General features: G+C 40.3%; 1 pseudogene and 1 gene segment (V, D, J or C); both read left to right on the top strand.

Annotated features, from left to right (window-relative positions):
- The first annotated feature begins 7,062 nt into the window (after positions 1–7,062).
- Positions 7,063–10,705, top strand: LOC147303253 (Ig kappa-b4 chain C region-like). The segment is given in 4 exon segments: positions 7,063–7,160; positions 8,440–8,539; positions 9,426–9,507; positions 10,224–10,705. Coding segments are annotated over 4 exon segments (609 nt in total).
- Positions 10,706–17,884: 7,179 nt separating this feature from the next.
- On the top strand, positions 17,885–19,824 carry LOC147303252 (Ig kappa-b4 chain C region pseudogene; annotated as a pseudogene).
- Positions 19,825–26,198: the final 6,374 nt, after the last annotated feature.

The following is a 26,198-nucleotide window of genomic DNA, read 5'->3' as shown; positions in this document are numbered from 1 at the left end:
GATAAGTCAGGGCCAAGCCAGCTCCGATCAGCCAGAACCCTGTTATCATGGTTCCGAATAGGTAGATATCTTCAGCACTCAGGCTCACCCAAGCCCAGAATAGTTTGGATCCAGAAGCAGGGTTCATATGTCATCACTTGGTGTTCGCTCGCTCTGCGGTAGAGTATCACTTCCTGTTCCTGCTCAAACACAGTGGTGTTTCTGAGTAGCTTATTTGCTTAGCAATTTAATTAATAACTTTTAAATACATTCTTTTTCATAGTATAATCTTCACGTGCTTCATCCGAAGCACACTTTCTGTGTACTCACTACCTAATTTATAGCCAAAGTATTCACTCACTGTCTCTGTACTGTCTCGCTAGCCTAGCTTAGCTCGTAGCCGACTCGTTAGCACCATGGCTACTTCACCTGTCCCTCCTGCACTTTCTTGCTCATTGTGTCAGATGTTTAGTTACTCCTCGGCCTCCTTTAGCAGTAATGATATCTGTAACAAATGTAGCATATTTGCAGCGCTGGAGGCCAGGATTACTGAATTGGAGACTCGGTTTCGCACCCTTCATTCACCCATAGCTAGCCAGGCCCCTGTAGCTGGTGCAGCCGAAGATAGCGTAGGCCCCGCTAGCTGTTCCCTGGCAGACCCCAAGCAGCTGGGGAAAGAGGGCGGCTGGGTCACGGTGAGGAGGAAGCATAGTCCTAAACAGAAGCCCCAGGTATACCACCAACCCGTTCATGTGTCTAACCGTTTTTCCCCACTCGGCGACACACCCGCCGGGGGTCAAACTCTGGTAATTGGTGATTCTGTTCTCAGACATGTGAAGCTAGAGACACCGGCAACCATAGTCAATTGTCTTCCAGGGGCCAGAGCAGGCGACATTGAAGGAAATTTAAAACTGCTGGCTAAGGGTAAATGTAAATTCAGTAAGATCATAATTCACGTCGGCAGTAATGACACCTGGTTACGCCAATCGGAGGTCACTAAAATCAATATTGAATTGGTGTGCAGCTTTGCCAAAACAATGTTGGACTCTGTAGTTTTCTCTGGTCCCCTCCCCAATCAGACCAGGAGTGACATGTTTAGCCGCATGTTCTCCTTAAATTGCTGGCTGTCTGAGTGGTGTCCCAGAAACGATGTGGGCTTCATAGATAATTGGCAAACCTTCTGGAGGAAACCTGGTCTTGTTAGGAGAGACGGCATCCATCCCACTTTGGATGGAGCAGCTCTCATTTCTAGAAATATGGACAAATTTATTAAACCCCCCAAAATATGACTATCCAGAGTTGGGACCAGGAAGCAGAGTTGCAGTTTTACACGCCTCTCTGCAGCTTCTCTCCTCCTGCTACCCCCCCAAAAACCCATCTCCATAGAGACTGTGTCAGCTCCCAAACAGACAAAAAACAAACTAAAAACCAGCAACAAACAACTTATATTGAATTCAAAATCCTGCCCCTCACATACAAAGTCTTAAATAATCAGGCCCCATCTTATCTTAATGACCTTGTAGTACCATATCACCCTATTAGAGCACTTCGCTCTCGCTCTGCAGGCCTACTTGTTGTTCCTAGAGTATTTAAAAGTAGAATGGGAGGGAGAGCCTTCAGTTTTCAGGCCCCTCTTCTGTGGAACCAGCTTCCAGTTTGGATTCAGGAGACAGACACGATCTCTACTTTCAAGATTAGGCTTAAAACTTTCCTTTTTGCTAAAGCATATAGTTAGGGCTGGACCAGGTGACCCTGAATCCTCCCTTAGTTATGCTGCAATAGACATGGGCTGCCGGGGGATTCCCATGATGCATTGAGTTTTTCCTTTCCAGTCACCTTTCTCGCTCACTATGTATTAACAGACCTCTCTGCATTGAATCATATCTGTTATTAACCTCTGTCTCTCTTCCACAGCATGTCTTTATCCTGTCTTCCTTCTCTCACCCCAACCGGTCGCAGCAGATGGCCCCGCCCCTCCCTGAGCCTGGTTCTGCCGGAGGTTTCTTCCTGTTAAAAGGGAGTTTTTCCTTCCCACTGTTGCCAAAGTGCTTGCTCATAGGGGGTCATATGATTGTTGGGTTTTTCTCTGTATCTATGAAGCGCCTTGAGGCGACTTATGTTGTGATTTGGCGCTATATAAATAAAATTGAATTGAATTGAATTGAATCACTTAAAGATTGGATATCCCACCTGCTGTGAATGTTTTAATGCAGTACAGTTGTTGTTATTATCATTTGTCACATCCTGTTTGTGACAGCTAAAATAAATAACATTCATATAAGAAATAAAATTGTCTCGTGTAAACTGTGTGGTGCTACAGTGGCTTTTCCACATTTTGTCACATTACAGCCACAAACATGAATCAATTTTATTGGACTTCCAGGTGAAAGACCAACACAAAGTGGTGCACACGTGAGAAGTGGAACGAAAATCATACATGATTCCAAACATTTTTTACAAATAAATAACTGCAAAGTGGGGTGTGCGTAATTATTCAGCCCCCTTTGGTCTGAGTGCAGTCAGTTGCACATAGACGTTGCCTGATGAGTGCTAATGACTAAATAGATGCACCTGTGTGTAATCTAATGTCAGTACAAATACAGCTGCTCTGTGACAGCCTCAGAGGTTGTCTAAGAGAATATTGGGAGCAACAACAACACCATGAAGTCCAAAGAACACACCAGACAGGTCAGAGATGAAGTTATTGAGAAATCTAAAGCAGGCTTAGGCTACAAAAAGATTTCCCAAGCCTCCAACATCCCACGGAGCACTGTTCAAGCCATCATTCAGAAATGGAAGGAGTATGGCACAACTGTAAACCTACCAAGACAAGGCCGTCCACCTAAACTCACAGGCCGAACAAGGAGAGCGCTGATCAGAAATGCAGCCAAGAGGCCCATGGTGACTCTGGACGAGCTGCAGAGATCTACAGCTCAGGTGGGGGAATCTGTCCATAGGACAACTATTAGTGGTGCACTGCACAAAGTTGGCCTTTATGGAAGAGTGGCAAGAAGAAAGCCATTGTTAACAGAAAACCATAAGAAGTCCCGTTTGCAGTTTGCCACAAGCCATGTGGGGACACAGCAAACATGTGGAAGAAGCTGCTCTGGTCAGATGAGACCAAAATGGAACTTTTTGGCCAAAATGCAAAACGCTATGTGTGGAAAACTAACACTGCACATCACTCTGAACACACCATCCCCACTGTCAAATATGGTGGTGGCAGCATCATGCTCTGGGGAGGCTTCTCTTCAGCAGGGACAGGGAAGCTGGTCAGAGTTGATGGGAAGATGGATGGAGCCAAATACAGAGCACTCTTGGAAGAAAACCTCTTGGAGTCTGCAAAAGACTTGAGACTGGGGCGGAGGTTCACCTTCCAGCAGGACAACCACCCTAAACATAAAGCCAGGCCAACAATGGTTTAAAACAAAACATGTCCATGTGTTAGAATGGCCCAGTCAAAGTCCAGATCTAAATCCAATCGAGAATCTGTGGCAAGATCTGAAAACTGCTGTTCACAAACGCTGTCCATCTGATCTGACTGAGCTGGAGCTGTTTTGCAAAGAAGAATGGGCAAAGATTTCAGTCTGTAGATGTGCAAAGCTGGTAGAGACAGACCCTAAAAGACTGGCAGCTGGAACTGCAGCAAAAGGTGGTTCTACAAAGTATTGACTCAGGGGGCTGAATAATTACGCACAACTCACTTTGCAGTTATTTATTCGTAAAACATGTTTGGAATCATGTATGATTTTGTTCCACTTCTCACGTGTGCACCACTTTGTGTTGGTCTTTCACCTGGAATTCCAATAAAATTGATTCATGTTTGTGGCTGAAATGTGACAAAATGTGGAAAAGTTCGAATACTTTTGCAAGCCACTGTAAATAGGCCTATACTGCTGTACTTTAATGTCAGTCATAAGGGTGGTACTTCAAAGACACTGAGTGTTTGTGAGAACACGTAAAACTGTTTTGATGTATTTGTGCAGTTTGAGGTTTTGTGAATGTAGATTGAAAATTCAATTTAATGTTTAGAGTTTTGAGGAAGAAGGTGGAAGTGTCGTGGTCCGGAGTCTGTGGACTCCATGTTTATGTTTTAGGTTAATTAATATTCTGTGGTTTTGTTTATTTTGGGTTATTTGTGATTGTTCAGAGTTTAATGTTCTCTGTTCCTCGATTGTGTTTTGCTTAGTATTTTTGGTTCTATGGTAATGTTTTCAGGTTACATCCTCCCAGTCTCGTCTAATTAGAATCAACTCTTCCTCCTGTCTGTCATTTCCTTGTTTCCTTGTGTGTGTATTAGTGTGTGTTTGCCTCTTTGCTCTTTGTTGGAGCATCTGCGTCTCACTGGTGTTTCATCCGCATCTCGTTTCCTGCTGGCCATCCCCTGTGTTGTCTCAGTCTCCTCACGTTTCAGGTTTGGTTTGTAGTTTTCCCAAAGTTTTGTTCATGCCATACCCGTTCCTGTTATGTGCTTCACTTACGTTAAATAAAACTCACTCCCTGAATCTGAGTCTGCGTTTGGGTCCTTCCAATAAAACCCGCAGCTGTGACAGGGAGCTTTTGTAGTGATGTATCTTAACAACTATAAAATGTAAATTCTCAAATTATATTTTTGGAACTTTATTTTATTGTGTTGATTTTATTTTAATTTTAAAATTATACTATTAATGTTTTAAAGCTATGATGAAAACAATTCATATTGTTGAGTTTGTTTGTTTGTTTCAGAGTCAGAGAGCCGCGTCTCTCTACAGTCAGAGGTTTTTGTACGGCGCCTCAATGAGTTTGTATCACTGTGGTGGACTTTTGGTGGAGGAACCAGACTGGATGTTGGAAGTAAGTCGAACTTAAACCTCTTTTATTTTATCAGATTTCTTTCTTGTGGTTATCTTGACTTTTCTGTTCAGTGTGCCAGAAAACAAAAATCATTAAAATAGTTTTTAGATCAATTTTCATGGAGACACAAAGTTAGCTTCAGAATAAATGTTAAAATCAATATTAACAAATAATATAAAACATCAGAGTTGACTTGAGGATTATTGAGATATATATATGTCTGGTTAACTCTTGAGAGCTTTTGGTTTTAATTTAGTCTGTTAGAGTCAGAGAGCCGTGTCTCTACAGTCAGAGGTTTTTGTGCAGCGGCTCAGTGAGTTTGTATCACTGTGGTGGACTTTTGGTGGAGGAACAGGCTGGAAGTGAACTGTTAGTAGATTTGAGTCACTCAAAGAACTAAATTCTGTACTTTTATTGATTCATTTTAAAACCCTGATGCTGCTGCTACATTTTGTTGAACTTTACTAATTATATATTCTGACTCTTGGATGTGTTACATTTTGTCTTCAGACAGAGTAATATCTTCTTCACTTCTTCTTTTGTCTCCCTGAAAATGTTTCAGTAGAACTTTTGTCTCTAAAGCAAATATTGTTTGAAGTTTTTCAATTTCAGAGATAATATATTTTACATTTTGTGCTCCCTTTGTCAAAGGTTTACTTTTGCATAGCAGAAATAAAAGCACTTAATCAGCATGTTGTCTGAGTTTAACTAATTTAATGAGTTTTCTTTTTTTTTTTTTAAATTTAATATCTGTCATTGACGAGAGGCCCTCCAAGAACATAAATCTCCACCAAGGCAGCTCATTCTACTGGCAGTATTTACTTTGAAGGAAATAGTTTTGTATTTTTTTCTTTCTATATTTTGTTTTCTTGGTTTTTAAAATAAATACATTTTAAGAAGTTTGGAGTGCTGTAGAAGTCAGATAAGGGTAGAATGATGGATTTTTACACAAACATTGTATTATTCCTTTATATAGGAGCAGATTGTCAGGGGCATGGGAGAGTCTCGCCATGTTTGGTCATGACACTGCTCCCAGGCGGGGTCCTCTCCAGTTTTCCTTACAGCCGCACCTTTTCACAGTCAGAGGCATTTCATAGAGTGACAAGTTTTCTCCTCATTTTTACATCAGGGACATGAGCTCCATGTCAGGAACCAGTCACACGCAGATGACAGGGACAGAGAAGAATTTGATGTTTCAGACATGATCACCTGCACAAAGCCTGCACAACCTGATCCTAAGGCTACGTCCACACTAGCCCGGACAGATTTGAAAACAGCCTTTTCTTCTGAAAATGCTCCGCGTCCACACTAGCGTTTTCAGTCGTTTTCACAGAGTTGTGCGTCCACATTGAAAACGTTCCAGTCCTGCGCAAAAGCGAGTGAGAATTAAAGAATTTGAAGAAAAGCTATCTGGAGCATGTACAAACTGATATTAATCTTTTTTTAGTGCTGTCAAAATTGAGAGCAATCAAAACAAGTGCTGTATAATGCCCTCTGCTATCTTTGTTTAATTGGTCACATGACTGCATCGCATGACTAAAATGCGTCATCGTTTTAGAAAGTCGACGTTTTAGAGTGTCCACACTGCGACGGGACAGCTCCGTTTTGAAATGTATGCGTTTTCGAGAGCGTTCTCAAAACTCTCAAAGCCGAAGTTTATAGTAGTGCAGAAGCGAGCTGAATGTGTGTTGTCGTTTCAACAATAACGATTCACAACTTTTCCTTGGTTGCATAACATTGTACAAGGGGGGCTTATTTTCCACTGTGCCAAAGTTTATTCAAATCAGTCAACAAGTGTGACCCAGCCTTTGTCCGTGTAGGCTTTAGAAATTTAGGGAAAAGGCTATCTTCAGGTTCTCAGGACATGCAAAAAGTCAGTTACATATCCATGCCATTAACATCTTTGCTCAAAAAGAGAATACTGTTGTCACAAACAAGGATGCAGTGGACTCGAGAGCAGACTCAATTGCTCGAACTATGTACAATTTATTTGAAGGAAAAAGGTACTTAAACAAGGCTGGGTCTAACAGAAACTATTCGCAGGAACTGAAGGAGACCAGAGGACGGGGAAACGGACGTGGAACACAAAGAGAACACGGGCGGGAACTTCTGCAAACACAGGAAAGAGGTTTTACTGATCTGGTAAACAATTAAAGGGCTGAGGTGAGTGGTACTAGTGGAGAGTCTTGTGCTTACTTGAAAACACCGACTATTAGGCAGAGGAGGGGTTGCCGTGGGAGCATCCCAGGGATGGCTGAGAATGTGGGGAAGCTGGTCCAGGTTCCAGGGTGTCCAGGGGAGAGGGATCCACCGTTGAAGTACGGGCTGGAGGGCAGGCTGAGGAGAAGGTGAGTGTGTAGTCCTAGGGTTCTAGGCAGACTGGAGAACGGAGTGGAAACAGAGCACGACGGGTGATGTATCTGGAGAACACAGGAGACGGAGAACACATTTACCCACGGTCCAGACAAACAGAGTCCAAACACAGTGGAGGCTAGTTTACCACTAGTGGTAGCAGGACGAACTGGCGAGGAGTGGCAGGCAGCGCTGGCTTAAAAACCCTCCAGATGGAGGCCCGGAAATTGGAAGCAGGTGATGAGCTGGCCAACTCCACCCCAGGGGACGGGCAACAGGAACCTGGACCACACCCGACCAGACACTCCCACGGCATATGACAACTGTAGCTTCACAGCTTTCTTCAGCTGTTGCCAGATAAAAGGAGGAAGCAAGTTATGGATTATTGAAGACTGTAGGCTCCATCAAATACTTAGCTTGGCAAGGTTTAGCTCTACGACTCAAGACTCAAGAAGTTTATTGTCATTTCGTATGGTGTTACCCGGGCTGAAACAAAATACTGTTTCTCACCAGCCTCTACAGTGCAATAAACAATACAGTTTAAAAAGAATACGTTTAAAAAAGAGCAGCAATAAATAATAAAAAAGGCAGTAATAAACTGCAACAATATAGATAGGGATAAATAACATAAAATCTAAATTCTAAAACAAACTCATTCAGGTAGGTAGCAGCAGTCCTTTCAAAGAAGGTCATGTAGGTGTAGTTGTTGGTATAGTTTATTGGTGTCAATACATTGATGTAAATGATTGAATAGAAAAAACAAATAAGCAGAGTTGCCATGTGGAATTTTTGCCATCTGGCAATAATTTCCTTTGGCATTAATAAAGTATTCTGATTCTGATTCTGAATACAGCAGTGGAGAGCCGACAGGCAAACATTCCGGTGGGCCTCTGGCATTTAAAACAAATCTATTTATTTATTTAGAGAAAAAGAAGAAGGTTGAACTTTTTTGATGTCAATAAAAATTAATAAAGGCCGGCACATGGATGTGGAGAGAAATGCAGATTCAATCACAGGAAGTCAGGATAAAGTTCACTCAGAAGCTTTATTATGCAACACAATAATAAACAATGGCACTGGAGACGATTTCTTAGTGTGGGGATCACAAAAGTGAAGGTTTTGGCAGGTGGAGTGGGGGTCGCTCCAGTGGGAGTGATGTTGGCTGAGTGAGCTGGATGGATGAGTGTACTGAGCTCAACATGATTAATCCAGTGATGAAGAAGAGTTGAAGGCAGGAGCAGACAGGTGATGAAATGTGAGTCTGTGAACATGAAGCAGCGTGAGCATCACCTGCGTACAGGTCGGTATGCAAACTGCTGATAATGTGACTGGTGGATCTGAGAAGCTCCTGAGAGCACAAGGAGAACAAGGAAAGGTAAACACAGCACGAGACGTAAAGGCAGCCTGTTACTAACATGTTTTGAGCAGACAGACCAGCAAAGAAGAGATGCTGATGCTGGTCTTAAACACTGCCGCTTGTCCTGGATCACAATCAGGTGAGCATGGCAGGTGTGCTGACGAGGGCTCCGCCCAGAGGTGGAAGCACAGAGACATCATGGAAAAACACAGCCAGCTCCCCCTGACCATGACACTTTTAATGCCCATTTATAGAAAGTCATTTCTTGAACTGCTGGTTCAGTGTTTTATTTATAAATACCTGCTCCAAAACCACGGAGGTCAGGCAGAGAGACACTCTGAAAATGAAGGACAAAAACATTATTATCCATCCTGAACGTGTTTTGTCATCTGAGTTCAGGAAGTTGTTCTCAGGTCACCGTTACCTTGAACCTCAGTGTAGAACAAACAGAAACTTCAAATCCTTCATTCCCTCAGCTGTTAGATTCCTGAACGCTGACAGGAGTCGTTTAGATGAATGTTTCTGTGATTCTTCATTTTCAGACATTTACCCTTCATATTCTGTTTATTTATTTTGAACATTTTTGTTCATTTTGATGCATTTATTTACTTTTTCCTTGACCTCATTGCTTGTTTATCTCTGCCTTGACGTGCAACAGTGCTCGTGATTATTGTTTAAAGACTGTAGGCTGTGTGAGTTTGACCATGTGAGCAGGTAGTGTGGGAAAGCTGCAAACAAACTTTGGAATTAATAAAATTATCTGAACTGTGAATCTAATTTTAAAAATGCAATTTATAAAAGCATGTTGCACTGTTTCTTTTTTATTTTTATAACATTATGCAAACAGTGAATGATTTTGTTGAGTTTGTTTGTCTCAGAGTCAGAGAGCCGTGTCTCTCTACAGTCAGAGGTTTTTGTACGGCGCCTCAATGAGTTTGTATCACTGTGGTACACGTTCGGTGGAGGAACCAGACTGGAGGTTAACTGTAAGTACATTTCACTCATTTATGAAGCTCAAACTTGTATCATTAAGGTTCATTTCATTTCCTTCTACATAAATACTTCATGTTTCTCATAAATATAAAATCTAATATCAGTGTAAATTTTGAATTCAGACTAAAATCGTCTTGTGTATTTATTTTCACTGGAAATTAAACTTTCAAAAGTTTTTTTTTTTTCTTGAAGAAAAGTAGAAAACGTTTATATATTTTACATTCTCATAAAAGTTTTGTCTTCAACCTTTTGCTGCAAACTAAAATTAATAGTTCTTAAAGATTTAACATTATTAACGACACATTAACAGTTTGCTGTCTGAGGGTTGATGATTTTATGAATTTTAATGTGTGAGTAAGTACAGTTATCTTTATTGTTCCCTAATAGAGCAAAAAAAGGTCTATGCTTTTTTCTGTTTTACATACAATTGTTTATGACAAGTTTATGAGAAAAATCTGACATGTTAATTTCTGTTTGTTTTCTAATTATAAAACTAATAAATAATACAAACATAACGCACATGAGAACATCAGAAGTCAAAGAAACGCTTTAATATTTTTATCTTTGGTACTGAAACTCGTCTGTTGCCATGGTTCAGCAGTGAAGCCTGTCTGTTACCATGGTTACCAATCTCAGATAGAGAAGTGAAACAGCTGAAGAGCAGTTTCAACTCCCAGTTTCTCTAACATCTCTCTCTCTCTCTCTGCAGTGGGTCGAGTCCCCCCCTCCCTGACCGTGCTGGCGCCCTCTAGTGAGGAGCTGCAGCAGGGGAAGGCTACAGTCATGTGTGTGGCCAACAAGGGCTTCCCCTCAGACTGGAGGCTGTCCTGGAAGGTGGATGGCAGTGGCAGCATCAGCTGGGAGGAGAGCAGGAGCCCCGGGGCGCTGCAGAATGACGGCCACTACAGCTGGAGCAGCACCCTGAGGCTCCCTGCAGACCAGTGGGAGAAGGTGGGCTCTGTGACCTGTGAGGCCACCCAGGGCTCCCACACTCCACTCTCAGAGACTCTGATGACAGACCAGTGTTCCCAGTCCTGAGCTGACTCACTGGGACTCTGATACTGGCTTTAGTCTGCAGCTTCTCTCAGTCTGCTCCCTCTGTGTCTGTATTGCTTTGATAGTTTTCATGTTTTCATGCTTGTGGCACTGTTGATGGTTTTAATACTTCAAATAAAAACTGAGGTCTTCAAATAGTGGTTTTCATGTGTTTCCATTCAGCTGCTCTTCTGTCTGATAATCATCCTTCAGCTTCAGCAGTGATGCTTCCATACACTGAAAATCTCTGCTTCAGTAACTTTGACTGAGAGAATCACATGTGCTGTATCACATCAGAGTGTAAATGTAAAAAAATGAAAACAACTAAAAAAAAGAAAACAAAAGCTATAAGTAAAATAGAATCACAGCCAACAGCTGCTCCCTGTTATAAATAGTTTTAAGGTCTTTTGCAGCTGCATTATTTTCCATCATGTGGGATTTTGTGATGATCTTTGCTGTTGGGTGTAGAAGAAGTAGAAAACATGGTGACAGATTATTGTAACCTGCATGTGACCCGTGATGAGACCCGTCCTGGTTTTCTTCAAAGTCAGAATTGATAAAATAACCCAAAGAAAAACTAAACTTTCTTTCTCAACATAGGAGACACTAAAAATGTCTCTTTCAGAACATCAGTGCAGGTTAAAAAGTGTAAATGTCAGAATAATTTATGTCACAAAGATGAAGTTAAAGACTTGATGAACTAAACTTTAAATCTTCAGATCAAATCATGTGAAATATTTCTGTGACCAAGAATGTAGCTGAGCAATCTACATACATACATATATCAGTACTGCAGTTTACTAAAATATTCTCATTTAATAACTACTTCCCAGTTTGAATATTTACAGGAGAGTTTCTTCATCACAGATCTGACTCACAGTATCAACTGTTTTGTGTTTCACATGTTCTTCTGTGCGAGCTCGTCAGGATGGACACAAGTCTGATGTTTTGAGTCAAACCCACATAAACATTACTGTGTGTGTGTGTGTGTGTGTGTGTGTGTGTGTGTGTGTCCTCAGTGAACTGTATCAGTCTCTGCAGTATCTTCCAGCTGCAGCAGTCACTTCAGTTTCTGTTCAGTCTGACTGAGGGAGGTTTTTGTACGACTGTTTTTCACTGTGTGAACACCCACTGACTGTTGATAACATGAAAACTCTTACAGTAATAAACTGCTGCATCTTCAGCCTGGACTCCACTGATGGTCAGAGTGAAGTCAGAGTTTGATCCACTGCCTGTAAAACGAGCTGGAATCCCTGATTGTCGAGTGCTAGACCAGTAAATGAGCAGTTTATGAACTCCTCCATCTTTCTGTTGGTACCAGGCTAAAAAGTGATATGGGCTGCTATAATAAACATTCTGACTGGTCGTACACTTGATGCTCACAGTTGCTCCCACAGCAGAGCTCACTGCTCCAGGCTGAGTCACTGTGATCTGTCCTCTGGACTCTGAGGACACAGAGACAAAAACATAAAGCAGCTTCATGGTTTTGTGGGCTTCATTTCAGAGGGACAGATGTTGATAGAGGAGAGGAGTTTGATTCTCTGGACTTTACCTGTGAAGCAGCAGCAGAGGAGAGTCCAGATGAGGACGCAGATCAAAGTCATGTTTTTGATGAGGAGGATTTCTGTGGCTTCTGTTGTGATGAAGGACAGCTGTCAGTCATCCAGTGTTCAACTCTCAGGACTATAAACTCTCCCAGAGCACTGGAGCATGGTGCTGCTGATGCAAAGTGCCTCTATGGAAATCATCTGACTGACTCCAGCAGAGACTTGGATCAGTCTGATGATTTCTATCAGTGGCTCAATCACTTCATGATAATATTGACCAACAGTCTCCAATTAGACGCACTTGTGTTGAAATTGTTCCTTTCTGAATGTCTGTTATTTAAACCCACTTCATTTTTCTACAACATTATGGTTTTCATACCACTTTAAAGCGCCTTAAAGAAGTTAAACATTCTCCACTTTATAGTTTTACAAAATGACAGAGAAAACTGAAGAAAACTATTTTCAGGAAAATGGATAAAATCAGTCCTGTCACTATTATTAAATGAGATCATTTAATTTATGATCATTAGATCATTGAGGGTCACGCAATTATTTTTAAATTCATGATTCACTGTCTTCCTTAGATTTGATTGAAGACAAGTTTGACATTTTATCGATTTCAGAGTCAGAGAGCTGATCAGTGAGTTTGTATCACTGTGGTGGACTTTTGGTGGAGCAACAGGCTGGAAGTGAACTGTTAGTAGATTTGAGTCACTCAAAGAACTAAATTCTGTACTTTTATTGATTCATTTTAAAACCCTGATGCTGCTGCTACATTTTGTTGAACTTTACTAATTATATATTCTGACTCTTGGATGTGTTACATTTTGTCTTCAGACAGAGTAATATCTTCTTCACTTCTTCTTTTGTCTCCCTGAAAATGTTTCAGTAGAACTTTTGTCTCTAAAGCAAATATTGTTTGAAGTTTTTCAATTTCAGAGATAATATATTTTACATTTTGTGCTCCCTTTGTCAAAGGTTTACTTTTGCATAGCAGAAATAAAAGCACTTAATCAGCATGTTGTCCGAGTTTAACTAATTTAATGAGTTTTCTTTTTTTTTTAATTTAATATCTGTCATTGACGAGAGGCCCTCCAAGAACATAAATCTCCACCAAGGCAGCTCATTCTACTGGAAGTATTTACTTTGAAGGAAATAGTTTTGTATTTTTTTCTTTCTATATTTTGTTTTCTTGGTTTTTGAAATAAATACATTTTAAGAAGTTTGGAGTGCTGTAGAAGTCAGATAAGGGTAGAATGATGGATTTTTACACAAACATTGTATTATTCCTTTATATAGGAGCAGATTGTCAGGGGCATGGGAGAGTCTCGCCATGTTTGGTCATGACACTGCTCCCAGGCGGGGTCCTCTCCAGTTTTCCTTACAGCCGCACCTTTTCACAGTCAGAGGCATTTCATAGAGTGACAAGTTTTCTCCTCATTTTTACATCAGGGACATGAGCTCCATGTCAGGAACCAGTCACACGCAGATGACAGGGACAGAGAAGAATTTGATGTTTCAGACATGATCACCTGCACAAAGCCTGCACAACCTGATCCTAAGGCTACGTCCATACTAGCCCGGATAGATTTGAAAACGGCCTTTTCTTCTGAAAATGCTCCGCGTCCACACTAGCGTTTTCAGTCGTTTTCACAGAGTTGTGCATCCATATTGAAAACGTTCCAGTCCTGCGCAAAAGCGAGTGAGAATTAAAGAATTTGAAGAAAAGCTATCTGGAGCATGTACAAACTGATATTAATCTTTTTTTAGTGCTGTCAAAATTGAGAGCAATCAAAACAAGTGCTGTATAATGCCCTCTGCTATCTTTGTTTAATTGGTCACATGACTGCATCACATGACTAAAATGCGTCATCGTTTTAGAAAGTCGACGTTTTAGAGTGTCCACACTGCGACGGGACAGCTCCGTTTTGAAATGTATGCGTTTTCGAGAGCGTTCTCAAAACTCTCAAAGCCGAAGTTTATAGTAGTGCAGAAGCGAGCTGAATGTGTGTTGTCGTTTCAACAATAACGATTCACAACTTTTCCTTGGTTGCATAACAGTGTACAAGGGGGGCTTATTTTCCACTGTGCCAAAGTTTATTCAAATTGGTATAGTTTATTGGTGTCAATACACTGATGTAAATGATTGAATAAAAAAAACACAAATAAGCAGAGTTGCCATGTGGAATTTTTGCCATCTGTCAATAATTTCCTTTGGCATTAATAAAGTATTCTGATTCTGATTCTGAATACAGCAGTGGAGAGCCGACAGGCAAACATTCCGGTGGGCCTCTGGCATTTAAAACAAACCTATTTATTTATTTAGAGAAAAAGAAGAAGAAGGTTGAACTTTTTTGATGCTAATAAAAAAAGTTAATAAAGGCCGGCACATGGATGTGGAGAGAAATGCAGATTCAATCACAGGAAGTCAGGATAAAGTTCACTCAGAAGCTTTATTATGCAACACAATAATAAACAATGGCACTGGAGACGATTTCTTAGTGTGGGGATCACAAAAGTGAAGGTTTTGGCAGGTGGAGTGGGGGTCGCTCCAGTGGGAGGGATGTTGGCTGAGTGAGCTGGATGGATGAGTGTACTGAGCTCAACATGATTAATGTTGCACTGTGTAATAGATGGATATGAATTAAATCTTACAAATAGAAAGAATAAGAATGGCGGTGGTGTGGCCTTGTTTGTGGATAAAAATTTAAAATACAAGGTGGTAGAAAAAATGACGATGGCGGTAGATAATATATTAGAGTGTGTAACAATAGAAATTAGTATGGGAAAAGAGAAAAATGTCATTATAAGCTGTATATATAGAACACCAGGTTCTAATATTGAAATTTTTAAGGAGTGGGTAGATAAAACATTCATTAGGACAAATCAAAAAGTCATGTTCATTTGTGGGGATTTTAACATAGATCTACTAAATCCAAACAAGCAGAGAGCGACAGAGGAATTTATTAATACAATGTATAGCTTGGGACTTTTTCCAGTGATCACTAAGCCCAGCAGGATTACAGCACAGTCGGCAACCCTAATAGACAATATATTTACTAATGAAATAGAAAATAGAACCATAAGTGGTCTCCTAATTAATGACATCAGTGATCATCTACCTGTTTTTATAGTGTATAACAGCAATTACAGGAAGGTTAAACAGCAAAACACAATAAAATACAAACGAGTGAGAACAGAAGAGTCAATAAACGCATTCAAAAGTGATTTACTCAAGCAAGAATGGGAGATGCTGTATAAGGAAAAAAATATTGATAAAGCTTATGAGATTTTTTTAGGAAAATTTAAACTGTTATATAATAGTCATTGCCCAGTAAAGAAATATAGTAAAAAACAAAAATATGCAGAGTGCCCATGGATTACAAAAGGATTGCAAAATGCATGTAAGAAGAAAAATGCCTTATACAGAGAATTTATAATGAACAGAAGTACAGAAGCTGAAAATAAATACAAGAAATATAAAAATAAATTAACGAGTATTTTAAGGTCATGTAAAAAGGAATACTATGAAAAATTACTGATTATGAATAAAAATAATATTAAAGGGATCTGGAAAACATTAAATACCATCATCAAAAAGGGCTCAGGGGAGGCAGACTATCCTTCGTATTTCACAAATAATGATAGAAACATTACTAATATGAGCGAGGTGGTAAATGATTTCAACAAATTCTTTGTAAGTGTTGGGCCAGACTTGGCTGAAACAATTCCTGATATAACAGATTCTGTAGAGAAAGAAACTAGACTCATTGACCGCAATCCTCATTCAATGTTCTTAACGGTGGTGGAAGAAATGGAAATCATTGATATTGTTGGGAAATCACAAACAAAAAACTCTACAGACTCTGACGACATTGATATGGAAATCGTTAAGAGAGTGATAGAGGGCATTTCCAAACCCTTAACACACATTTGCAATTTGTCCTTACAAACTGGTACATTCCCAAAACAAATGAAAACAGCTAAAGTAACACCACTGTTTAAAAATGGTGACAGACACCAATTCACAAATTATAGGCCTGTCTCTCTACTTTCTCAATTTTCAAAAATACTGGAAAAAGTCTTTAGTAATAGACTTGACAAATTTATAGATAAACACAAAATAATAATGGATAGTCAGTATGGTTTTAGATCAAATAGATCAACATCATTGGCATTAATGGAACTGATCGAAAATATCACCAACAATATAGATAAAAGACAATGTATAGTTAGTGTATTCATTGACCTAAAAAAAGCTTTTGACACAATTAATCATGACATATTACTTGATAAACTGGAGTACTACGGCATTAGAGGAGTGGTGTTAGAATGGGTAAAGAGTTATTTGAGAGACAGGCAGCAATTTGTGAAAATTGGGGAATATCAATCAGAGTGTATGGACATTGTTTGTGGAGTTCCGCAGGGGTCAGTATTGGGACCAAAGCTGTTTATCCTCTATATCAATGATATATGCAGAACATCAGATATACTACAGTTTATTCTATTTGCAGATGATACAAATATTTTTTGTACTGGAGAGAACTTACAGCAGCTTTTGGAAATTGTCACACAAGAAATGATTAAACTGAAAACATGGTTTGATAGAAATAAGCTATCATTAAATTTGGAAAAAACTACATTTATGTTATTCGGAAATTGTAAAAAAGATGCAGGAGCAAAATTATTAGTAAACAATGTTGAAATAGAGCAAGTTTCGGATACAAAATTTCTGGGTGTGATAATAGATAACAAAATCTGCTGGAAACCTCACATAAAGCATATACAAGCCAAACTGTCAAGAAGCATCTCCGTACTAAGTAAAGTTAAATATTTTTTGCCTTCCAAATCACTCCGGGTACTTTATTGTTCACTTATATTGCCATATTTGGAATACTGTGTGGAAATTTGGGGAAACACATATAAAACTGCACTTCAACCAATATGTAAAATTCAAAAAAAAGCAATCAGGATGATTAATAAAGCAGGATTTAGAGACCATACTAACATCATGTTTTTGAAATTAAAAATACTGAAGTTTATGGATCTTATAAAATATAAAACTGCAAAAATTATGTACAAGGCCAGATACAATATGTTACCAGGAAATATACAGAGGATGTTCTATGACAGAGAAGGAGACTATGAATTGAGGGGGAAATTGAATCTAAGGATTCTTAAAGCACGGTCAAAGGTTAAAACCTTTTGTGTCACTATTTATGGGGTAAAACTGTGGAATAGTTTTACTATAGATCTACAGCAATGCTCAGGAATTAGTAAGTTCATGAAAATACTTCGAAAACTGATTTTGGAAGAATATGATACCGATAAAGATGATCACCCATTGTATGTATAAAAATATCAAATTATATCCAAATTATATCAATCACGGTAGCCAAGTTTATATAGGTTCTCCTCGTGTATCGTGTGGAGTATGTGATGATGGGAATTAGGTGAATTATGTGGGATCAATAAGATGTTGAGCAGGGGTAGGAATTAATAAGTATGTTCATACTTCTTCCTACTCCTTTTCAGACCAAACATTGTTACATTATGTCAGACGATTTTGTTTTATTTCATTATATATTTTTTGTTTATCTGAACACATACGTGTGTGTGTGTGTATATCTACATATATATTCGTATCTGTAAATGAAAATATATGTAGTGTGTATATATTGTTTTTTGTTTTATATGTCTGAAACAAATAAAGATACAATACAATCCAGTGATGAAGAACAGTTGAAGGCAGGAGAGCAGACAGGTGATGAAATGTGAGTCTGTGAACATGAAGCAGCGTGAGCATGACCTGCGTACAGGTCGGTATGCAAACTGCTGATAATGTGACTGGTGGATCTGAGAAGCTCCTGAGAGCACAAGGAGAACAAGGAAAGGTAAACACAGCACGAGACGTAAAGGCAGCCTGTTACTAACATGTTTTGAGCAGACGGACCAGCAAAGAAGAGATGCTGATGCTGGTCTTAAACACTGCCGCTTGTCCTGGATCACAATCAGGTGAGAGACACTCTGAAAATGAAGGACAAAAACATTATTATCCATCCTGAACGTGTTTTGTCATCTGAGTTCAGGAAGTTGTTCTCAGGTCACCGTTACCTTGAACCTCAGTGTAGAACAAACAGAAACTTCAAATCCTTCATTCCCTCAGCTGTTAGATTCCTGAACGCTGACAGGAGTCGTTTAGATGAATGTTTCTGTGATTCTTCATTTTCAGACATTTACCCTTCATATTCTGTTTATTTATTTTGAACATTTTTGTTCATTTTGATGCATTTATTTACTTTTTCCTTGACCTCATTGCTTGTTTATCTCTGCCTTGACGTGCAACAGTGCTCGTGATTATTGTTTAAAGACTGTAGGCTGTGTGAGTTTGACCATGTGAGCAGGTAGTGTGGGAAAGCTGCAAACAAACTTTGGAATTAATAAAATTATCTGAACTGTGAATCTAATTTTAAAAATGCAACTTATAAAAGCATGTTGCACTGTTTCTATTTCAGTTTTTATATTTATAACATTATGCAAACAGTGAATGATTTTGTTGAGTTTGTTTGTCTCAGAGTCAGAGAGCCGTGTCTCTCTACAGTCAGAGGTTTTTGTACGGCGCCTCAATGAGTTTGTATCACTGTGGTACACGTTCGGTGGAGGAACCAGACTGGATGTTAACTGTAAGTACATTTCACTCATTTATGAAGCTCAAACTTGTATCATTAAGGTTCATTTCATTTCCTTCTACATAAATACTTCATGTTTCTCATAAATATAAAATCTAATATCAGTGTAAATTTTGAATTCAGACTAAAATCGTCTTGTGTATTTATTTTCACTGGAAATTAAACTTTCAAAAGTTTTTTTTTTTTCTTGAAGAAAAGTAGAAAACGTTTATATATTTTACATTCTCATAAAAGTTTTGTCTTCAACCTTTTGCTGCAAACTAAAATTAATAGTTCTTAAAGATTTAACATTATTAACGACACATTAACAGTTTGCTGTCTGAGGGTTGATGATTTTATGAATTTTAATGTGTGAGTAAGTACAGTTATCTTTATTGTTCCCTAATAGAGCAAAAAAAGGTCTATGCTTTTTTCTGTTTTACATACAATTGTTTATGACAAGTTTATGAGAAAAATCTGACATGTTAATTTCTGTTTGTTTTCTAATTATAAAACTAATAAATAATACAAACATAACGCACATGAGAACATCAGAAGTCAAAGAAACGCTTTAATATTTTTGTCTTTGGTACTGAAACTCGTCTGTTGCCATGGTTCAGCAGTGAAGCCTGTCTGTTTCTATGGTTACCAATCTCAGATAGAGAAGTGAAACAGCTGGAGAGCAGTTTCAACTCCCAGTTTCTCTAACATCTCTCTCTCTCTCTCTGCAGTGGGTCGAGTCCCCCCCTCCCTGACCGTGCTGGCGCCCTCTAGTGAGGAGCTGCAGCAGGGGAAGGCTACAGTCATGTGTGTGGCCAACAAGGGCTTCCCCTCAGACTGGAGGCTGTCCTGGAAGGTGGATGGCAGTGGCAGCATCAGCTGGGAGGAGAGCAGGAGCCCCGGGGCGCTGCAGAATGACGGCCACTACAGCTGGAGCAGCACCCTGAGGCTCCCTGCAGACCAGTGGGAGAAGGTGGGCTCTGTGACCTGTGAGGCCACCCAGGGCTCCCACACTCCACTCTCAGAGACTCTGATGACAGACCAGTGTTCCCAGTCCTGAGCTGACTCACTGGGACTCTGATACTGGCTTTAGTCTGCAGCTTCTCTCAGTCTGCTCCCTCTGTGTCTGTATTGCTTTGATAGTTTTCATGTTTTCATGCTTGTGGCACTGTTGATGGTTTTAATACTTCAAATAAAAACTGAGGTCTTCAAATAGTGGTTTTCATGTGTTTCCATTCAGCTGCTCTTCTGTCTGATAATCATCCTTCAGCTTCAGCAGTGATGCTTCCATACACTGAAAATCTCTGCTTCAGTAACTTTGACTGAGAGAATCACATGTGCTGTATCACATCAGAGTGTAAATGTAAAAAAATGAAAACAACTAAAAAAAAGAAAAGAAAAAGCAATAAGTTAAAAATAGAATAACAGCCAACAGCTGCTCCCTGTTATAAATAGTTTTAAGGTCTTTTGCAGCTGCATTATTTTCCATCATGTTGGATTTTGTGATGATCTTTGCTGTTGGGTGTAGAAGAAGTAGAAAACATGGTGACAGATTATTGTAACCTGCATGTGACCCATGATGAGACCCGTCCTGGTTTTCTTCAAAGTCAGAATTGATAAAATAACCCAAAGAAAAACGAAACTTTCTTTCTCAACATAGGAGACACTAAAAATGTCTCTTTCAGAACATCAGTGCAGGTTAAAAAGTGTAAATGTCAGAATAATTTATGTCACAAAGATGAAGTTAAAGACTTGATGAACTAAACTTTAAATCTTCAGATCAAATCATGTGAAATATTTCTGTGACCAAGAATGTAGCTGAGCAATCTACATACATACATATATCAGTACTGCAGTTTACTAAAATATTCTCATTTAATAACTACTTCCCAGTTTGAATATTTACAGGAGAGTTTCTTCATCACAGATCTGACTCACAGTATCAACTGTTTTGTGTTTCACATGTTCTTCTGTGCGAGCTCGTCAGGATGGACACAAGTCTGATGTTTTGAGTCAAACCCACATTAACATTAGTGTGTGTGTGTGTGTGTGTGTGTGTGTGTGTGTGTGTGTGTCCTCAGTGAACTGTATCAGTCTCTGCAGTATCTTCCAGCTGCAGCAGTCACTTCAGTTTCTGAGGTTTTTGTACGACTGTTTTTCTCTGTGTGAACACACGCTGACTATTGATGCTGTGATAACTCTGACAGTAATAAACTGCTGCATCTTCAGCCTGGACTCCACTGATGGTCAGAGTGAAGTCAGAGTTTGATCCACTGCCTGTAAAGCGAGCTGGAATCCCTGATACTCGAGTGCTAGCACGATAAATGAGCAGTTTAGGAACTCCTCCATCTTTCTGTTGGTACCAGGCTAAATAGCTAGAGAGAAAAACATCCTGACTGGTCCGACACTTGATGCTCACAGTTTCTCCCACAGCAGAGCTCACTGCTCCAGGCTGAGTCACTGTGATCTGTCCTCTGGACTCTGAGGACACAGAGACAAAAACATAAAGCAGCTTCATGGTTTTGTGGGCTTCATTTCAGAGGGACAGATGTTGATAGAGGAGAGGAGTTTGATTCTCTGGACTTTACCTGTGAAGCAGCAGCAGAGGAGAGTCCAGATGAGGACGCAGATCAAAGTCATGTTTTTGATGAGGAGGATTTCTGTGGCTTCTGTTGTGATGAAGGACAGCTGTCAGTCATCCAGTGTTCAACTCTCAGGACTATAAACTCTCCCAGAGCACTGGAGCATGGTGCTGCTGATGCAAAGTGCCTCTCTATGGAAATCATCTGACTCTTTTGTTGTGAGTCAATTTGCTGCATTGACTTGGAACCAGTTGTCCTCTTAGAGTGAAGGGTCACTGAAAATGTATTAAAGTTGCTCTAGTTTTGAACTCCAGCTGTTTGAGTTACACCTGAATTCTGCTGCACCTTTGCTGTGTGCCCTCATATATCGCCCTCCCAAGTTTAACAAGGATTTTATCAAAGAGTTTTAAGGTTTTATGGCTGGAATCATTCTTAAATTTGACAGTTTTTTAATCCTTGGTGATTTTAACATCCATGTCTGCTGTGACTCTAAACTTTTGGTCAAGGACTTTTTAAATATTATTGACTCTTTTAACTTGACCCAGTGGGTTACTGGTCCCACGCATGAAAAAGGTCACACACTGGACTTGGTGCTCTCCCACGGGTTGGATGTGTGCATCACGGAAATATCCGAGTTGCGCATCTCCGATCATCTTCCTGTGTTGTTCACTCTAACACTGCGCTGCTCGATGGATAAGCCGTACGTCCCAGCGCACAAAAAGCGATCGCTTAATGTACTAACAGCGACGCTTTTTCTGCTGCCTTTATGGACTCTGGAATAATGAACTCCAACTGTAAAAGTGTTGAGGACCTTTCGGACATTCTTCATTCTACCTGCACTGATATCTTGGACTCTATTGCTCCGCTCAGGACTGCGCGCTAAGCATTTATCAGAGCTGTGGTTGAATGAACATACGCGCTCCCTCAGACGTGACTACAGACGCGCTGAAAGGAGATGGAAAAAGGACAGATTGTATGTTTCCCTACAGATTTTAAGGACTCGTCTTTCTGCTTACCAAGAAGCTGTAAAAACTGCAAAGACACAGTTTGTCTCAAACTTAGTGTCAGTAAACAGTCACAGGCCTCAGGTACTTTTTAACGTTCTTAATCGCTTTCTTAGTTTATGTGATAATTCTGGAGTCACTTCTTCACCAAGTATGTGCGATGATTTTTTAGCATTTTTTAATGACAAGATCCTATCGATCAGGGCCCTTGTCTCGTTGTCTGCTGCCTCAGATCAGAGTCCTTCTCCTGTGTGCTCAGCTGTCTTAGAGCAGTTTGATCCCGTCTCCCTTAAGGACTTGACCGCGGTAGTTAGTAACCTAAGATCATCACACTGCCCCTCTGATTGTCTCCCCCGAGCTTGCTTAAAAGCACTTTTAATATTGTTGGGCCTTTCATCCTGAGATTAATTAATACGTCCCTTGCTACAGGCTGCGTCCCATCATGCTTTAAACAAGCTGTAGTTCAGCCTCTTCTTAAAAAACAAAACCTGGACCCAACTGTTCTGTCCAACTACAGGCCTATCTCAAAGCTTCCTTTCCTATCTAAAGTCTTGGAGAAAGTGGTCTACCTACAGTTGCAGGCACACCTTGATTTTAATATGATCTCTGAAAAATTTCAATCTGGTTTTAAATCACTACATAGCACTGAGACGGCACTTTTAAGGATTTTTAACGATATTCTTTTAACTCTGGACTCTGGCAGCCCTGCTGCCCTTTTATTGTTGGACTTGTCAGCAGCTTTTGACACGGTCGACCATGACATCCTGTTATCACGGCTAGAATTTCACGCTGGCCTAAAAGGATCTGCCCTACAGTGGTTTCGGTCCTATTTGTCAGAAAGGTTTTTTTTATGTCAATATGGGCCCCCACAACTCCAAAATAGCCCCTCTTAAATACGGTGTACCTCAAGGCTCTATTTTGGGTCCTGCCCTGTTCGCACTCTATTTGTTGCCATTGGGCTCCATCTTCTCGCGGTACAGCATTTCATTTCATTGTTTTGCTGATGATTTGCAGATTTATCTACCTTTAAAAGCAGGGTCAGACCATCCGCAGCTCTTATTACGCTGCCTTGACGATGACAAACAGTGGTTGTCATTAAATTTTTTTAAAGCTAAATGAAAATAAAACTGAGGTTGTCATTTTTGGCAACTTTAATCATATCGACAGCACTCTGGGTACCCTCTCCTCGTATTGTAAAACACATGTAAAAAACCTCGGTGTCTACATTGATGGTTCTTTTAAATTGAATAAGCAGGTGAGTGCAGTAGTTCAGTCCTGTTTTTTCCGTTAAGACAGCTAGCCAAGGTAAAGCCATACCTTCCGGCTAACGTCTTTGAGCGTGTTATACACCTTTTTCTTACTTGCAGATTGGACTACTGCAATTCATTGTATTATGGTCTAGATCAGGCCACCATCCATCGTCTTCAGATGGTTCAAAATGCTGCTGCTCGCCTGCTAACTGGTACCAAACGGAGAGAGCATATAACCCCAGTTTTAGCTTCTTTACACTGGCTTCCTGTCTCCTACAGGATCCAATTTGAACTTCTACTTTTTGTTTTGAAGTCACTTAATGCCCGAGCCCCTCCTTACCTGTCTGAGCTCCTCTCTGCCTATGCTCCAGGAAAAACCACGAGGTCTAGCTCAAAACTAATATTGTCCATCCCACGGACTAACCTCAAATCCCGTGGTGATAGATCCTTCTCTGTGGCAGGTCCCAGACTTTGGAATAGTCTCCCCTTAAATATTAGATCTGCACTTGAGCAATTTAAATCTTTACTAAAGACACATTTCTATGCCCTGGCTTTTAACACACTATGACCCAAGCATTTTGGTCTTATTTGAATTAGTTTAGTTATTGTTTTAATTCTTTTACTGTCCTTTTATTGTTTTTTACTGTTATTATTGTATTACATTGTTGCTTTTTAATACCATTTTTATATTGTTAAGCACTTTGTGCAGCATCGGCTGTTTGAAATGTGCTATATAAATAAATTTGACCTTGACCTTGACCTTGACCCCAGCCCGCCGCCTCTCACCAGGGGCAACTCCAGACTGAGACAGAGTCCAGCCCCTCTCCAGGAGACTGGTTCCAGAGCTCAAGCCATGCGTAGAGGTGAGCCTGACTATATCTAGCCAGTACCTCTCAACCTCACGCACTAACTCAGGCTCCTTCCCCACCAGAGAGGTGACATTCCATGTCCCTATTGCCAGTCTTGGCAGCCGGGGGTCAGTCCGCCAGGGCCTCCGCTCGGCACACAATGCACCCGTCCCCTATGGCACCTCCTGAAGGTGGTGGGCCTGCGGGAGGATGGGCCCATGTCTCCTCTTCGGGCTGTGCCCGGCCGGGCCCCATGGACTAAGGCCCGGCCACCAGACGCTCGCCCTCGGGCACCCTCCCTGGGGCTGGCTCCAGGGCGGGGCCCCGATAACCCTATCCCGGGCAGGGTAAACTGTTCCCTCAATGTTCTCTTCATAAGGTTCTTCTGAATCGCTCTTTGTCTGGTCCCTCACCCAGGACCAATTTGCCATGGGAGACCCTACCAGGGGGCAAAAGCACCCAGACAACATAGCCACTGGGATCCCAGGGACACACAAACCCTCCACCATGATAAGGTAGGGATTCACGGAGAGGCAAAAAGAAGATTTCCTGCAAAAATCCATGTCACAAGTTATAACACAGCCAAAATGATCACAAAAGTTAAAAAAGTATGAAAGATGCTTTAAAATGTGAACATCTGTTGATCCTGTTGCAGTCCCTAAATTTATGGCTCAAAGAATGAGAGGATGAGATGAGATGCCACAAGGCTGCTGCTGGTCTTTTAATAAAGCTTTTAATAAAGGGGATGTAGCTCCTCCCAAAAGGACACACGGAAGCAAAAGGAGGAAGAAAACCGTGAAAAGTTCCAACAGGGCAGATTGTTAAACATCAGGTGTAGTAAAAAGGTTGAATGTGTTCTTATGTCCACATCTAATGTGAGTCGAGCTGTTTGGGTCACGTCAGCGGTCGATGAACCAGCTGCTCTTCATAATTTCTCATCCTGAAGCAGTTCTTTGTCCTGCATTTGATTCTGATCATCACATTAAAACTATATTAATAAAGAGATTCAGTGACATAATTAAAGTACATGGTATCATTTGCATGGAGAACTTTACCAAAAACAGGAGCAGAGAGAAAACAGTCTGTATCTCTTGTTGTCTTACAGTGAATTACTATGATCCCATTTTCATTGCTGACAGTAATGCTAACAATAATTTAAAATAGAACATAAATACTCTCAAATCAGCTGTGTTAATGGAAATACTTATAACTGTCAGTATGTACTGATAAATTAAATTCAAATGTAGTAATATATAATATAGAGCATGTACCTAAAACACTTCAGAGACATGTTGCCTGAAGTTTTTGCTTTAAAGATGATTACATGATAATCATAAATATTTGTGCTTGTGTGGAATTTAAAGCAGGATGAATTAGTCATTAGTCTTTTGACTTTGAGAAAATTGTTTCTAACTTTCATAATTCAAAGATCAAATATTTAAATGATTGCTTTCACTCGTTGGATATTCTCTGTTTTTGTCACGGCTCGGGGCAGCGGCCGTGTGAAGAGTGGAGGACTCAAATGCAGCACTTCCTTAGATGTGAAGGCGATTTATTGACAATACTGAACATAAAGTGGAGATGGCAAACAGAACTAAGGACGAACTAAACTGGGAGAAACTACACAAAGGAGTGGTAAACCTGAACATGAAGGGAGAACAGCAGGGAGAGCACGCAGGGGAATTCACTGGGTATGAACACAGACGACGCGACGAGGAAAAGAGGTAAACACACACTATAAATACACAGA

Source organism: Aulonocara sp. 'chitande type north' Nkhata Bay, linkage group LG22 (assembly GCF_057382095.1).
Source record: "Aulonocara sp. 'chitande type north' Nkhata Bay isolate Kocher_YH1m ecotype deep benthic linkage group LG22, A_spYH_male_GT1.1, whole genome shotgun sequence".
Classification (NCBI taxonomy): domain Eukaryota; kingdom Metazoa; phylum Chordata; class Actinopteri; order Cichliformes; family Cichlidae; genus Aulonocara; species Aulonocara sp. 'chitande type north' Nkhata Bay.
The sequence above is the reverse complement of the archived record's forward strand: the minus strand, read 5'-3'. Positions and strand labels throughout refer to the sequence as shown.